Source organism: Moschus berezovskii, chromosome 10 (genome assembly GCF_049115385.1).
Source record: "Moschus berezovskii isolate FMDL1 chromosome 10, NW_MosBer_1.0, whole genome shotgun sequence".
Classification (NCBI taxonomy): Eukaryota; Metazoa; Chordata; class Mammalia; order Artiodactyla; family Moschidae; genus Moschus; species Moschus berezovskii.
Window position 1 is genome coordinate 15,703,921 of NC_142469.1, and position 17,995 is coordinate 15,721,915.

General features: G+C 34.6%; 1 protein-coding gene across 41 annotated transcripts in view; it reads left to right on the top strand.

Moving 5' to 3' along the window:
• The window catches only part of RIMS1 (regulating synaptic membrane exocytosis 1), a 628,464-nt gene that overhangs the window by 423,210 nt on the left and 187,259 nt on the right, over positions 1-17,995 (top strand). For 15 of the 41 annotated variants that reach the window (XM_088840506.1, XM_088840501.1, XM_088840496.1 and 12 more), the window contains exons 1-3: positions 7,422-7,522; positions 9,079-9,178; positions 15,853-15,976. In XM_088840506.1, the coding sequence (XP_088696632.1) occupies positions 7,487-7,522; positions 9,079-9,178; positions 15,853-15,976 (260 nt within the window). In that variant the 5' untranslated portion in view covers positions 7,422-7,486. Of the gene's footprint in view, positions 1-6,753; positions 6,822-7,411; positions 7,523-9,078; positions 9,179-15,852; positions 15,977-17,995 lie in introns of those variants that run through there. The other 26 variants (XM_088840524.1, XM_088840527.1, XM_088840529.1 and 23 more) reach the window with 5 other exon arrangements.

Genomic DNA, 17,995 nt, shown 5'->3' on the forward strand with positions numbered 1-17,995 from the left:
CAAAGCTATGATTTTTCCAGTTGTCATGTATAGATGTGAGAGTTGGGCTATAAAGAAAGCTGAGCACCGAAGAATTGATGCTTTTGAGCTGTGGTGTTGGAAAGGACTCTTGAGAGTCCCTTGGACTGCAAGGAGATCCAACTAGTCCATCCCAAAGGAAATCAGCTCTGAATATTCATTGGAAGGATTGATATTGAAGCTGAAACTCCAATACTTTGGCCACCTGATGCAAAGAACTGACTCTTTGGAAAAGACCCTGATGCTGGGAAAGATTGAAGGCAGGAGGAGAAGGGGACGACAGAGGATGAGATGGTTGGATGGCATCACTGATTGGATGGACAGGGGTTTGAGCAAGCTCTGGATGATGGTGAAGGACAGGGAGGCCTGCTGTCAATGGACAAGGGTTGCAGAGAGTTGGACATGATTGAGGGAGTGAACTGAACTGACTCAATATAATTCTTCCAGAGACTGACAGTTTCTGTGTGTGTCTTGGGCTAGCATCAGACAATAGAATTTTAGTTAGTTAGAATTACTGACGAGATTTCTGCTAAAGACCAACAGTTTAGAGATGCCTGCAGCTCTGCCTCCAGCCTTGTATTCAAGGGACATAAATTTGCTACTTAATTACACAATATTTGCCATCAGATTGTGCAGTGGACATGGTGGGATTTGAATGAAGTCACCAGAAAGTGTTTGTGGGCCGATACTTTACTAGGAGCTTAGACTATCAGGATTCCAGTCATGAATGACAGTTTGCTGATTTTGCATCTGTGCAGAAATTTTCTATTTTTCCACAGATTATTTGGTTAATCAGTAAAGTTAATAAGGACATGTTCCAATTTTATTTTAATGCTTAGATGCTAAGTCTCTTTAATATTTGTTTCTTCTCCTGGATTGTTAAGGTAACTGAGGTGAGGTTAGGCTTTCTGGCACTCTGTTTTATAACACATTTTTATTGACTGATTGCACAGTTAGCGCCATTATTGCATATAACTTAGAGTGAGAGTGAACACACTTGCCCTTGGAAGGCATAGAACCTTCTAAAATATAAGGAAACTATTTTAAGCATTTTTGTTATATCAATCAGAAGTTTTTTTCTCCATTCTTAGACTTCACAGTTTATTTCCTGTTTATGAAAAGAATCTCCTTGTAATGTATTAAAATGAATAAAATGGATACATGCTTCTATTATATCATAACTAGAGCAATTTAGCAATATTTATTAACTTACATGCTGATCATGATATGTAGTATTAAAAATACCTTGCTTTGTCTCAAATTAAAATATAATTCTTATAACTGAGTTGGCTTTTATGTATATATTTTGTATAGATATGTAATAAATGTGACATATATTAATTTTAATTAAAGAAATAATTAAATTTAATTATTTAAATTAATTAAATTTAATTTTAATTAAAATATTAAGACATATTTTAATTTGTCTAGTGCTGTGCTGTATAAAGTACATTAGGATTTGTCTATTAATAGTTTCATTGAGTCTCCACACATACCCTGCCATAGAATGTAAACAAAAGAGAGGAAAAATTTAAAGAAGTATACGAAACCTCTGGGAAGACTTGTTCTTCTGATTTTGGTCCATGATTTTTTTAATGGTTTTGAATGGTACAATCTGTTCTGTGTAGGAAGAACAATTCACTTATTTTGAGATGACAAATAGTAAAATTATGGATATGTATTGTTCAGACTTACTGTGAGTCTATCTTGTAATTGATTTAGTCCCATCTTTTATTATCATCTATTATAATGATGTTAAAAATACACACTGGTGATGAAGAAGTCCACATTTTCTAGTGCTTCAGGGGTTTGATGTTGATCCTCTTTCCTTTACTACTTGAACATTAGTTAGACCTTCAGCTTGATCAAGTATATTTGTTACATGAGTTTTTAAGTAGACATTTAATGTGTGAAGTTATGTGTGGTTTTCTCCTTACAGTTTTAGTATATTCATATACACACAACCATGGATATGTATTATTTAGAAAGTGTTTTTGTTCATTGCCTTTGATTGGTATTATTGAAATCTCCTGTGCTTTGAAATTAGCTGTCACAAGATGCAAACACTTAAATCATAGACATGTATGTTCATGCATTGTTACATGCTCTTGCCATAATAACCTGGGTTTAGGAAAAGCAAGCTCTCTTTTCAGAAAGCTCATATGTCAATGTGCTGTGCTATGCTTAGTCACTCAGTCATGTCCGACTCTGTATGACCCCACGGACTGTAGTCCACCACACTCCTCTGTCCATGGGGATTCTCCAGGCAAGAATACTGGAGTGTGTTGTCATGCCCTCCTGCAGGGGATCTTCCCAAGCCAGGGATTGAACCCAGGTCTCCTGCACTGCAGGCCAATTCTTTACCAATTGAGCCACTAGGGAAGCCCATATGTCACTCAGTTCAGTCACTCAGTTCGTGATCCGACTCAGCGACCCCATGGACTCCAGCACGCCAGTCTTCCCTGTCCATCAGCAATTCCCGGAGCTTGCTCAAACTCACGTCCATCAAGTCAGTGATGCCAACCAACCGTTTCATCCTCTGTCATCCCCTTTTCAACCTGCCTTCAATCTTTCCCAGCATCAGGGGCTGTTCTAATGAGTCAGTTCTTCACATCGGTGGTCAAAATATTGGAGCTTCAGCATCAGCATAAGTCCTTCCAATGAATATTCAGGACCAATATCTTTTAGGATTGACTGATTTGTTCTCCTTGCAGTCACTAGCTGACTTTTTTGTGTGTGCAGTGAAAGCTCTGTGCTTACTTATGAAGTTTAATTAACCTGCTTTTTCAACAAGAGACAGGATAAAATTCTGTTTTTAATGTTTCACAAAAATTAATCAAATTATAACACTTCATTGAACATGGATATTTATGAACTTCTGCCATTTCTGTAGACTGAAGCATCTATTTCCTGGATCTAAATTAATGATAATACTAAATTACTCCTTTACAGTTACATTGAACATTAAAACTAGGATGCTTTTTTGTCAATTCCATAAGCATATGCCATGAATTTATCATTTTGTAGTTATGCCACTGGCAGTCAATATCTTTAATCACCTATTAGGAAATTTAATTAAGAAAATGTTTTATATTAATGAAATTCTAGTCTGAATATTTTAGGAGGGAGTTGTGTTGAGTGTCACTTCTGTTAATAATAGATAAATGTCTTGCAAAGACAAATTAGAGAACTTAAAAGTCAATGATACATTTACAGCTTCATAATGCATGGAAAGATGAACCACATATAGTTTGCTGCTGCTGCTGCTAGGTCACTTCAGTCGTGTCCGACTCTGTGCGACCCCATAGACAGAAGCCCACCAGGCTCCCCCGTCCCTGGGATTCTCCACGCAAGAACACTGGTGTGGGTTGCCATTTCCTTCTCCAATGTGTGAAAGTGAAAAGTGAAAGTGAAGTCGCTCAGTGGTGTCCGACCCTTAGCAACCCCACAGACTGCAGCCTACCAGGCTCCTCCAGCCATGGGATTATCTAGGCAATAGTACTGGAGTGGCTTGCCATTGCCTTCTCCAACATATAGTTTAAAACTGCATATATAGATTTTAGAATGTATTTAAGCAAAGCTGTTGTATTTTAATGTGTGATGATGAAATTCATGCTAAGAAAGCTGTTAAAACTTTCGGAATGTGAGGGAAGTATGTTCGTGTACTAAAATATAAACAACTATTAGTGTACAGTGCAGTACTTAATGTGTTTTATAGATTTATGTTAATTAGTCATTTTTAGTCACTTTCCAGAATTAAAAAGCAGAGTTTCCAAAGCTGCAAAATCTATTCCATCCAAATGAGCATTAATGTGCTGGCCACACACCTGAATGGCCTGGAAAAACATATATACATACTTATGAGCATACATGCATGTGTTCCAGTTCAGTTCAGTTTAGTCGCTCAGTCAGGTTCGATTCTTTGTGTCCCCGTGGATCATAGTATTCCAGGCCTCCCTGTCCATCACCGGCTCCCGGAGTTTACTCATATTCATGTCCATCCAGTCGGTGATGCCATCCAACCATCTCATCCTCTGTTGTCCCCTTTCCCTCCTACCTTCAATCTTTCCCAGCATCAGGGTCTTTTCAAATGAGTTAGTTCCTTGCATCAGGTGGCCAAAGTATTGGAGTTTTAGCTTTAGCATCAGCCCTTTCAATGGCTATTCAGGACTGATCTTTAGGATGGACTGGTTGGATCTCCTTGCAGTCCAAGGGACTCTCAAAAGTTTTCTCCAACAACACAGTTCAAAAGCATAAATTCTTCGGCACTCAGCTTTCTTTATAGTTCAACTCTCACATCCATACATAACTACTGGAAAAACCATAGCTTTGACTAGATGATCCTTTGTCAGCAAAGTAATGTCTCTGCTTTTTAATATGCTGTCTAGGTTGGTCATAACTTTTCTTTGAAGGGGCAAGTGTCTTTAAATTTCTTGGCTGCAGTCACCATATTCAGTGATTTTGGAGCCTAAAAAAGTAAAGATTCTCACTGTTTCCATTGTTTCCCAGTGTATTTTCCATGAAGTGATGGGACCAGATGCCATGATCTTAGTTTTCTGAATGTTAAGCCAACTTTTTCACTCTCCTCTTTCACGTTCATCAAGGGGCTCTTTAGTTCTTCTTTGCTTTCTGCCATAAGGGTGGTGTCATCTGCTTATCTGAGCTTAAGTCAATTAAATGAGACTCTTTATTTAACGATCATTTCCCTACACAGCTTTATACCTGATAGAAAACCATTGCCTGAAAACAGTCTGTTTATAATAAAGTGTACTCATTGTCATTACTGAATTATACCAGAAACATTAGCTTTTGACTCTTTGCATCTTGGAGCTCTTTTTGCACAACAGACATTCACCAGATACAAATATCCAGATTTGCTCAGGAAAAGGTGAGTGAAACAATGTTAAAGTCCATAGAAGGATTTGGAGGATGAGACAGAGAAGGACCCAAGGATTCCAGTTTCTAAGATCTAAATCAATTCCTGAAGGATTCAATGAACTGTTTCCCTAAAGCCTTTAAAATAGGGAGGATTTTAGTCATTTCTTTATCCTTAAAGACTTCTCAAAGCAGCTTCCAACTTAATGACTAATTATTTTTTTCTTTAAGCCCCAAGCATATCTCAGTAAGTCTGTTAATTTGTCACAGTATTTCAGAGTGAATCAGAATTTGAGACGTCATCACCCTTATTACTTGGTATGTGAAATTTTGGGGAGAAAGCTTTATGAATTGAAATAATCTTTTGAATATTTGAAGTTACTGCTTAGTAGTAATTTTAATTTTATTTTTATTGTAGATAGTTTTTCTTTCAGGAGGAATGGCGTCATAATATTAAAGACGAAACAGCTTTAGTGAAATATATTTAAACTTTAAAATATGAAGTTTCACAAACAGTAAAAATAAAGGAGAAAAAAACCTTTATTTTACAGCTTTCCTTATATTCCATTCACTAAGACCGTCCAGAAGAGTATTCGAGATCTATAGTTACAAATTCATGTACAGCGTTTAAAGTTTGTGATTTGGGGACGGATATGGACTCCGTGTGGAGTAAATTTTAACAGAATACGGCTTCATAGACTATATTGCTAGTTATTTACATGCTGTATTTGAAAAACATTAAGTGTTTATTATAGTAAGTATAACACTCTCCCTCTTTCCTAAGGTATTATGTAAAAGGAAAAGAGAGGCAGTTACTAAAAAACTGAAATGCATGCAGTTTTTGTGCCTACACATTTTAAACTTTTTTCCTGTTTCTGTCGTATTTCTTTTATCATGCTTATTATATGTCATGTCTGTCATCTGCATAAAGTCCTTTATTTATGACCTTCACAGGCAGCATCCAAACATTTTCTTAACAGTGAGCTAGCCATCTCACTATTAACTGGCATGCTTTACTCACTCCTAGTATTTTTCTCTTTTAACATCCATGAGGAGAAAATTTTTCATTGATTTAACCTGATGTTTAAAATGTTAAAGGTCATTAATTCTCACATGGTTCCCACTTTGGACTTTCTTCCTATGCAGATACTTACAGCCCTGCTACTTTGCGTTGATTTTTCTTCTTCTTCTTTTTTTTTTTCCCCCTCAAATGCTTTCTTTCACATTATATTTTTAAACCAAAAAATCCAAAGAAAATGTTCATAAATTCATGTTTAGAAAGTTAGAATTTTTAAAGTCTTTTTTATGATTTAGTAAAAGTGAATACTCTGTCAGTTTTTTGTACTCTTTTGCTGAAAGTTTTTTTGGATCTTTAACTTTCACATCACTTTTTCAAACATGTCCTAAAACTATGTGTCCAGTTATAGAGACTAGAGAATAATTTTGAAAAACATGATGTCGTTCAGAAGAGTTGAAGAAGGGGCACTTAGTTTTAATACTCATCTCAGTGCAGTGAATATAATTTTAGCCAGCATCACCCATGACAGTCTGTGTCTTGGCATGGGTAGTCCTTTGAGGGGCAGTGCGTGGGATAACCTAGTTCTTTCTGTACTTTTCATGTGTTTCTAGGCTGAGAGGAAAGATAACCCTCCCCTAGGACGATATGCGTTTGTGACTGGGGGTGCACTCATTCTGGGGGTGCAGGTCACAGCCTGTGCAGTGCAGATGTGTGCAATCTGAGATGCACACACCCGAGATTATGAGACGTATTAACCCTTCATAGATTGAGGAAGTTGCACATAAAGTATTCCTTCTCCACTTCAAAGCCATTGCACTTTCCCTTCTCTCCCTCCTGTGCAGGGGACTTGGATTATTACTGGCTGGACCCCGCCACGTGGCATAGCCGGGAAACATCACCCATTAGCTCGGTGAGTATCTGGGGAGGGAGACTTGGGAGTTCGGGGAGGATGTGGGCCGTTCATCATCCTTTGCTGATATGTGATAGACAGTAACCTTGTTCTGCTCCATTATATATCTTATGAAAGAAAATACTGATTTCATTTAAGACAGTACAGTTTCGAAGAAGAATAAGTTAGCACTAAATAATATTTCAAACAAATTTTAAAGTAGTGAAAACAAGTGTTAAGTAATGGCTATATATAAATGAGTTATTATTTGCTTAATGATATCAACATTACTGACAACTCAGAATACAGAATCGACTTGACTGATATCAGCAGATATATTTTAATATTTCATTTCATTTAAGAACTGTATTTTGGAGAAGTGCTTAGTTTCTGACTTTTTAGAATGATGTAGTATAGTAAGTGCCTATTTCGAAAAAATTACAACTGTAAATGAAAATTGTGATAAGCCAAGGATAGAGGCCATGAGAATAAGGAATCCCCTCAGAGTGTCCTTAACTGAGGAAACTGCGTCATACTACAACCAGTAATTATGTGGGTATAGGAAAGAGAGTAGCTGGTTTATCTTCTTAACTTTGTTCATGTTTTAATAGCATCCTGTAACGTGGCAGCCTTCTAAAGAAGGGGATCGATTAATTGGACGTGTTATTCTTAACAAGAGGACAACCATGCCCAAAGAATCAGGTGCATTACTGGGGCTGAAAGTAAGTATCCTGGTTTATAATGTTTCTTAAATGGTGAATTAAAGTGTGACTGTACTCAACAAAGTTTCTGACAGTGCTCATCTTCTCCTCTTCAGAAAAAAGTTCTTCTAGTAAATATATCTTGTTAATATAATATGTTGATGGCTTATGGTGTATTTAGTACCTTTATCTGGGCAGTATTTTAAAATCATTTTGTTAAAATGGCATACAGATGTTAGGAAACTGCAATGAAATGTAGAAAAATAGTAGAATTTTCCTCTGAATATAAAGTTCAAGGACTGTTTTTACATTAAAATGGTTTTAATGGAAAGTAGTAACATTAGATAATATGAACCTCATAATTTTATTATATTTTGATAAGCAGCCTCAAAGATCACAGAAGGGATTGTTTCCTAAGTGCAATAGAATTTATATCCAAAGAGTAAAATAAAATATACTTTTAAAAATATTAACTGACTTCTAACTGATAAAAAGGCAACTAAAAATTACAAATATTTTGTTTGGCAATAAACTATATATATATATATATATATATATATATATACATTTTGTTTTATTGTGTGTAACATCTATGAATGTTGTCATGTGGTTTTATTTGCTTTCATAAACATTCATAAATGTTGCTTTAAAATTATTATTTACCAAGAGATTGTATTATATAGTTGGGTAATAGTTTGATCTCTTTAAAACCATTGCCTATGAATCCAACTAAAAACTTTTTTTCAGCTAATGTCACCTTATTGATTATTATCATTAATTCTCTTGCTATGAACTAATTCTGATCACCTCCTCTATTGGGCATGTCTCTATTGATCAACTTCAACTTTTGATGATACCCCTCCCATTTTTAATCATATGTCTTGAGCCCCTGCATTGGGAGAAATTAAACTCAGAACCTTTCAGATATGTTTAATTTTAGTTATTGAGGAAAATCCAGGTGAGCATGCTAACCATTCAGTATTATTACTCATCCTTGGAGACTCAGATTGGATCCTCTATGTATATCAGATGAGGAGGTCATTCAGGTGTTCAGGAGATGTGATAAACTTAGGCTGTTACTCTGCACCATGGTGAACTGCTTCCCCAAAGTGGTCTGTTTTGGGTTTAAATCCTCAGTCTTTGTCTTAGACTAAAAATATATGAAAAGGATCAAGTTCCCATGTCACAGTGGATCATGGTCAATTATAGAAATTCAAGTGAACTTAGATAAAGAAAAATGAACTCCAGTATTAGTACAGTGTCAAACACCTGTTGTCTGATGGTGAAAGGGGACATCGTGTATTCTTAGGGGCATGTTGTCCCAGACACCCTTTTGTGTGAGGTTGGTTTGACGAACCAGTATGTAAGCTTCCTTAGGGCACATTATCTCACATGCAATGGGGTAAGTTCTTGTTGCTACTATGCTGCAGCCCCCTTTAACCAAAAATAGATTTCACTTCATTTTTGTTCCTACATTCAATTCTAAACATCACAAAATATGTAGGAATAATTCCCCAAACTAAGAGTCTTTCATTTCAGCATGAGTCTTGGGAACTTACAAATGTATAATTATCCAGGTTGTTGGAGGAAAAATGACTGACTTAGGACGCCTCGGTGCCTTCATCACCAAAGTAAAGAAGGGTAGCCTTGCAGATGTGGTTGGACACTTGAGAGCAGGTAAAGTTCCTCTTTTAATGTCTAAGTCATATGTACTCTATGCATGAGTTGGTGATTTTAATTTTGGGTAAGTTATGTATGCCCATTAAGTAAACAACCAATTTTAATACAGGCATACAGATACTTTTCCTGATATGAATATTTAATTGATTGTCATAATAGACAACTATACATGAATATCAGTTTGGAGAGAATGAGTCAAATCTTTGCATTTATGTAAAAATAAATAGATACAAAATGCCAAAGGATTACTAATTTTTGTATATGGCTGCATAATGTTGCTACAAATGTCTGAAACAGTTAAGCCTGTGGAAAAAATAATGTCAGAGTTTAGTCCTTTATTTTATAAGTCATAGTAATTATTAAAGTTTTTCATAATGGTCCCCAAACACTTATTCATTACTGGCATTTTTAGTAAAATATAATCACAGTCACATTTCTTATACAGATTATATATTATTTGTTAATTAAAATGTGCCATATATTGTTGTATTCATGCAGCTGTGCTGCTTCTTGGTATTTGGAAATTTACATTTTGTTACTTTGTAACCTTAATATGATGTAATAACATCATTTACATGTTGAAATGTGCCATACTTAGTAGCAACATATTTTAAAATTTATTTTTGATAAATCTTTTTATTTTTCATTTAGTAAAAGCCATATAAACATATTTTTTTCCAGTTTGCTGTACTTCAGAGTTTAGTAGAAATCTTTTGGTGAGAGTATTTGCTTACTCATTTGCCAGACAATCATAAAGAAAACAGTAAGCTGACCTGTCAAAGTGAGGATTCATAACCCATAACGTGGAAAGAGAACATTTCTTGATTATTTTTTTCAGTTTTTATACCTTAAGGTTATAATTATTGGAACCTTTAGAAAAATATTCTATTAAGTACATTTTTGCTGTAACTGATTATGAGAGTGTCCGTTCAAAATCATTCAGATTTTTTATTTGCTAGGGACGTGCTCTCCAGGTATTGTATAGAGGGAAAATCCAAACGAGAGGTTTTTCTCCATCTTCTATTTGCACAGCTTTGAAGATATGTACTGTCCTCTGTTATTTCTTATCAGGGACCATTATGATTCTATAAGAACATAGCTCAATCAGGAGTGACTGTGTCATTAAACCGATTCTGCTTGTTTAGGGACTTGAAGACTTGGAACGTTATAAGAATCACTGTTGTCTACTCAAGTGTAAGATAACTTTGACTACAGAAATCTGAATTTGCAGATCAGATTCTAAACATGACACTTTTTTGACTTTTGTGTTTTTTTTTAATAGTTACTTAAGAAAGGTTTTCTATAGTATATATATCCCTTAGTGATTAATTTCACTTATTTAACCCTCTTATGTGCCTAGAGTCTGAGAAACAAAAACGTTAGAAGCTCTACTTAAATAACTGCAAAATGTATAAATGTAGTTTTCACTTAAAGCAATCGATGTGCTTGAAAACTAGACAGTATATTCTGTTTGATGGTTTACATGGTTATTTAGGAACTGTTTTCCTTCTGGTTTACATATAAACAACATTGGCCTGTAAAACTAGTTTGTTTGTTTAGCATCACATTTGTTCAGCATCTGCAGTCTTGCCTTAATCTGCAGTAGCTTTTCTTTTTTTTTTCCTTTCAGTTTTATTGAGACATAATTAACATACAGTACTGTACAAGTTCAAGGTGTACAGCATAATCATTTGATCCACATACATCATGAAGTGATTATCACAAGTCCAGTCACCATTACACATAGGTACAAAATTAAAGAAATAGAAAAATAATTTTTTTCTTGTGATGAGAACTTCCAGAACATACTCTCCCCAAAGACTTCACATATAGCATACAGCAGTGTTATTAATAATTACATTTAACATGTTGAATATTATATCTCTGGTACTCATTTATCTTACAGCTGGAAGTTTGTACTTTTTATTTTATTTTTTTTTCAACTATTTTATTTTTTAACAATTTTTAGGAATCTTTACTTAAAAACAATCTTATCTTAAAATGGAGTAACTTTGGTTTTACGAACAGCAAGCAAAGTACAGAAGCAAAAATGCATTACAGGAGCATTAAGTTCTACATTAGGTCACAGCGTCTAATCTGAAATCACACCCATAATATCCTTTTTCAGGATATCTGGGAAATAGTTATTTCCCGGATGTCTGAACCATAGCTACTCTATTTTGACTTTTAATTGTAAAAAAAAAAAAAAAAATTTTTTTTTTTACTAGCCAAAGCAGATGTCATAATGACATCAGTGTTTTTCTAGGTATGAGAAGATGCAAGAATTGGAACTCATAAAACCTTTTTCTGAAAACATCTAACTATCTGAAGGCCTGTTCTGCCAGTTTTGTTTTTTTTTTATTTTTTCAGAGCAGAGTGCCTCATTCCTGATTTTCACCCTGAACTTCTTTCACGGGGTGTTGAGAGTCATCAGCTTGCAATGGTCATGATGTAATCTTTGTAGAGGCAGCTGGCAAGTACCAACTTCCAGTCAGCAGGGTCCCTTCATAGCCACATATCTGACCATGTGACACCATTTCATGGCCATTGTGTCCCACGGTGCTGGGAAGGCTCATTCCCAGATCTAGGAAAGTGATGGGCCACTCAGTGTGCTAAAATTGGACCAGGCCTTGCAAGTAGCAAAAGTCTATGGACCACTGTCTTACTAGCCTCCTGGTCCAGGAAAATATTTCCTCTTGTTGCTTTTTCCCATACCCAGAGTCACCTTATTACAATTATTGATCTCATATGGAACTGTCAGTTCAGCATTATACCACAGGCTCAGTGAAACAAGTGACATAGAAAATAATATAGCCATAGCTAGCATTTATTAGTAAAATAAGAATTATAAGTCAAGAACTTTCATTAGATAAAGCCTGGAATACCCCAAGTCACCTGACTTCATTTGTTAAATGATTACAGTCTGGTGTTAATCTCCTGGTTGTACATTATGGAGCATCCGACCTTTATCTGAAGATTGGTTACTGAGATAAGCCTTAGAAACTAACCTAGAGTGTCCTTTTTAATAACTTAATTAAATCTTTTAGCAGTATCACATAACAAGGAACTGCTCTCAGCAGTGAGTCTTAGTAAACACTAGACATTAACAAAACTAGAAACTTAATTTAACAATTTACAAAACTTAATATTCCATGATTTTTCATTATGGAGGCCCTGTAGCCAGGGAGGCTTTAACCCATCAAATAAAAAATGAGGTTTGTCAGGGAGCTGGGAAAAGCCAAGCAGCCATCTTGGATTTCCCATAGCCCTGACTCTGATTTCCAGCTATTGTTTTTAATTTTCCAATTTAGAAGCAGACTGTTGCCATGGTTTAAGGACATTAGGATGGCACAAGTCTAACAGAGTTTTTGTATAAGCAGAATGAGCTTTTACATGTCTACAAACCTGACAATTAGATTAATTTCTAAAACTAGCATAGGATCAGGCCTATGGTAGAAAAGCATTTGATTAGTATGCAGAGGGCTAAGAAGTCAAGAAAACATTATAAATGATCATACGAATCAGGTCCAGCATCTTGGGCAAGCTGTCTACCTCTGATGTCGTTGTCTTCTCATCCTGGTGTAGTGTAGTTTCTTCTGAAAAAAGTCCTTCCATCCAGGTTGGAGACAGTCCTTTAAATTATGACCTTTTTTTTTTTTTTTAAGTCCTGGTTGCAGGTCACGAGGTATCTGATCTTCATCCAAAGATAGATCACTGAGATAAGCTTCAGAAACAAACTTAGGGTGTTCTTTAAGAATTCAATTAAATTTTACATTAATATCACATAACAGCAAGGAACTATCCAAGAAATGAGTCTTACTACCTCCATTGGTAGACCACCATTAACAAACTGGGATTTAACGTGTATTGAAACATCCTTTTCTCCCTAAAATCACCCTCATTTTTACCAAATATAACCAAATTAAGACTTGTTTAAAAAATAGATCTGTTCTCAATAAACTTGACCTGATTATTTATATAACCATAGACCTTTTTTTTTCTTTTGCTGAGACTTTTATGGAGTCTCAAACTTAACTTTATTTATTTATTTTTTTATTGGAGGCTAATTATTTTACAGTATTATATTGGTTGGTTTTGCCATACATTGACATGAATCCACCCCGGGTGTACATGAGTTCCCCCTCCTGAACCCCCCTTCCACCTCCCTCCTCCCTTTATCCTCCCTCTGGGTTTATCCCCGCACACCAGCCCCAAGCATTCTGTAACATGCATCAACCCTGAACTGGTGATTCATTTCACATATGACAACATACATGTTTCAAACCCTGTATACGAGACAGCAATAGAGACACAGATGCATAGAACAGTCTTTGGGACTCTGTGGGAGAGGGTGAGGGTGGGATGGTTTGGGAGAATGGCATTGCAGTAGCTTTTCCTACTGCTATTCCCTTCAGTCCTTGCCCACTGCTGGATGATGGAATCACAGACACTCCCCTTGTTAGGTCCCTCCTTCGTCCCTCAGGCCCCGTCTGCTTGGGATGAAGCTCTGCAGTCTGTCCTCCGCTAGCAGTCCTGCCCCCTCCTTCCACTCACCCAGCCCCAGACATGCTGGTCCACCTGCGGCCCCAGGCGCTGTTTCCACTTGCAGGACCTGGCCTTGCCTATCCTCCTCATGGTGGCTTTGCTGTTCCTGGTCTCTGCCTGTTGATGTCGTTGCATCCTTCAAAACTCATCTAAAGCTGCCTTAATTGTGAAGCGTTTCCTGATACTTCCCCTGAGCAGTAACTAGTCCCCTCCTCCCTGGTGCATTCTGACTCTCCTTCTGTCCCTCACATAGATATCTCTCATTGCATATAACATTTTATTAAAGGGATTCAGTTTTGTATTTCTCCTCCAACAAATTTAAAGACAGAAGAAAGCCTCTTTTTCATCTTTGTTTCTCCATTATCTTTCATAAATAGTTTTAAGGAGACCACCTTCTAATTTAGAAATTCTTGATTTGTAAATAGTACATATATTAATTTTTTATTAAAAGTTGTGCTGCCAGATTGCTGTCTGTAAGAGGAAGAATTTTATAATGCAGGGTTTTTTGCAAAATATTGATTGCAGCACATTACTGGATAGTAAAGTTGATTTAATGGGTTACATTCATTATTTTTAAAAAATGAAATAGAACAAAATAGAATAGAAAATATCAGGGTAATTATTATTTTAGAAAATATTTTTTCATGCAGATACACACATATACATTCACATGATGTAAACTTCCTTTCTTTTTTGTTTTGGTTAGTAAATTTAAAAGACTCCTAATATATTGTAAATTTGTATTACTTTTTTTTTTATTAGAGTGATGTGTATTCTCTCCTGTTTGAAAACTGCAAGTTAACATCTTAGGTCAAATGATCAGAAGTCATTAAACTATTTGTACTAACGATACTCTTTTATCATACCTAAACAGCTTTATATGCTTTTCAAATATTTGCCTTTTTATTTTTGAGTAAGCAAACACTTGGGGGTAGAGAGAAGAATTATTTTAAAATAACCCTAGCAAAGCAAAAATCTACTTTTTTTAAAAGTCATAGCTAAAAACTAAAAAGTTCTGTATTTGTCATTAGCTTTAAATGTATAATGATGATATTGATCCATTTATTAGAGACATATTTCATTTGCTACTGAAGTATTACAGGAACTGATAACAGCAAAATAAGCAAACAGAAAGCAAACACGAAACTAAGATTCCTCAAAGTATCGCTAAGGCTGGGATATTTCAGCTGAGCCTTTATTGTCAATTCAAGGGTACATTGCAGAGACATTTGAGAACTAAAACTGCTCTAAATATTTATGAAAATAAGTGTTTTCTTCCCAATGGTCTTTGGTGAGAGCTCTGGTTAATATAACAGGTGGTTAGTCCATGTATTTTAATACCGTGTTACTCTCCTCATTGAATCTTCAGTTATTTAACAATCTAATATGTATTATATTTTTATTATTTAAAAATATTTTCTAATTTTACTTTAATTACCATGATATGTACTATGTATAGAACGTGTGTGTATGAACATCTGGAAGTAGGTTGACTGTCATGCAACAATTTTACATCTGCTTGCTTTGTAATTTTGCCATTAATTTTGCCAGAGGGTAGCTGCGTTACCCTCTGGGTATGAATTCAAATCCTTTCATGCATTTTTATTCTGTTGTGCATCTGGAGAAGGCAATGAAGCATGACTTATAGTTGGAAAATTCATGCTAACAAATGTTAATTGCTATTTCTACCAAAAGTAAAGCAGGATTTATGCAGCATTTAATAATCTTTCATGTATAGAGCCACCTACATTTATATTATGGAGGGCATGCTGCTAATTATTATTTTTGATGTTGCCAAATGAGCTGTGCTAATTCCATCCCATAGCATGAGATGATTTTTATATTATTTCTGATATTTCTCAAAAGATAAGGGTAGTTTGTGTTGTACTGTTTCAAATGACCAGTAATCTGTGGGGGAAAGAGAAAAACAAAAAGAAAAAGTGTTTAGAAAGAACCATTTAGCTGACATTATATGGCAATCAATTTGCTTTCAAGAGCAGAGCCTAGACGATTAAACTATTTGTATATGTTTTGCATTTCTTTGTTAAAAAAAAAAGAACAAGAAAAGTTAAGAAAAATAAACAGAATATATAAGGTAAAAAAATACCCTTTTTTTTAAATTCAAGGGGATGAAGTTCTAGAATGGAATGGTAAACCCCTGCCGGGAGCTACAAATGAAGAAGTTTACAACATTATTTTAGAATCAAAATCAGAACCTCAAGTTGAAATTATTGTTTCAAGGCCTATTGGGTAAGGCTAAAAAAACTTGCTTCTTAAGTTTAGTAAATTACATGTATTAGCAGGGTTTCTAAAAGAAGTTTATACATTCATACAGTACATGTTACAGTGGATAGTTTTTTCTTCAAATATGGGCATACATTTTAGATTTTTCAAATCAAAATTTTTTAAACTTGGACTGAATTACCTTCACTACATTTTAGGAGCTCCACTATTTAACAATTGTAGTATCAGAAAGTATGTAGTTTTCATAAGTGAGCTATAAAGTAAAAATATTTTCCTTTAATGGTAGAACTATTTATTTTTATTAATCCTAAATTATTATAGTGTTTCCTTAAAGAGAGTCACTTACAAACTCATCTTTTTGTGATATTTAAAATAGTAGTCATTTCATACATCTACATGACTTTTTATTATTCTACTAGGAATGGAATAGTTTTTCTATATCTTTAATTATGGGTAGTTCCAAATTTTATTTAAAATCAAGCAAGTGTGAAATATTTAATCATTTTAATTGGCCATGATAATCGGTATAATATTTTTAAAACTCCAATTTTCAGCATAATTTAATAATCTACAGTCAATGGGATATTTTCTCTCTGTATATAGAGTTCCCATATTGGTATATTTTCCTAAGAAACCCACAGTCCAGAATATTTATTTTGCCTGTCTATAATTTTTTGGAAGGCGTTTTGGAATGTTTCATAATTAGCTTAATGTTTGAATATATTTTTTGAAATTATTCCCTTTTTTCTCTTCTCTAAAATATTATAGAGCCATAAATTCAAGACTTTTATGGAAGAGTAGTAACCTTAATTTTTTGTTGTTCTCATGAGTACATATCAATGCAAAACATGCAAGAAAATATAATTATCCTAATTCTCAAAGAATTGAAACTGTATGATCATATATTCTAAAGAATCGTAGACATATATAAAACTCTAAAGTAAAGGCAAGCTTGCAATCAATTTTAAGTGGTGGTTATTAAGAATAAAGATTGAAGGCACTTGCAGAAGTATTGTCCATTTCCATGCAGAGTTTTTAAGAATAACAAGACTATAATTTATGCTAGTTTTCCATGCCGTGTTCTAGTGCTGAGGTAAACATATGGCTGGAGATGAGGTAAGTAAATTGGAGAGTGAATCAAAGGTATACAAAGAAACTTAAAGCACTGGGCCCCTTGCCAAGTACTTTCAAATACATAGTGGTTTTAAAAGTGATCAGCTAAAACACCATTGATAAATGGTGATTTAAAAAATAAAAATTAGCAGACAGTTAAAGTGGACTGGAATAACATTCGCATTATCTTTAGTGTAAAAATAATTTAAAATGTATTCTTTGTATAAACAGATCTAAACCATCATGGACTGTGGAACTCAAAGGATATGGGAATACAAAGGTTATATTTAAAAAATATTAAATCTGACATCAACTTTTGAGTTAATAGGGAATTTATTAGAATCTTGGAAGAATAATTCTAGATATATTTAGTAGTTATGTTTCATGTAGTTCTATAATTAAAGCAGAAGGCAGATATGTATTCATTGTTTAAGGGGATAGTTATAATGATTCCAAGAATCATCCCAAATGTAACTTACACACACACTGACCACCATGGTTTAATAGATATCAGCCATTCTGAGGTACCACCCATTTTTGCTATCCCACCTAATGTAATGTTCTTTACCTTTACGATTGTAATTTTTATCCAAACTATTTTACCACCTTATTTGTGAGCAGAACAATTTCAGAAGGCTTATATAATTGTCAAGAGGACATTTTTTGCCTGAAAATATTACTGAAGCAATTAACAAACATAAAATACATTTTAATTCTGTCTCTTCAAAAGAATTTTTTGTAACTTCTCCACAATTCTTCTTTCACAGGCACATAAAATTCAAAGTTTCTATCTAGTTTTGAAGCTCCAAATTTTACTTTCATAACTGAGGCTAATTTTCAAAGAAGTTATATTATCTAAAAAAATATTGTTTCTAGATTTTTAAGAATTGATTTTTTGCCTTTGAATTAAGA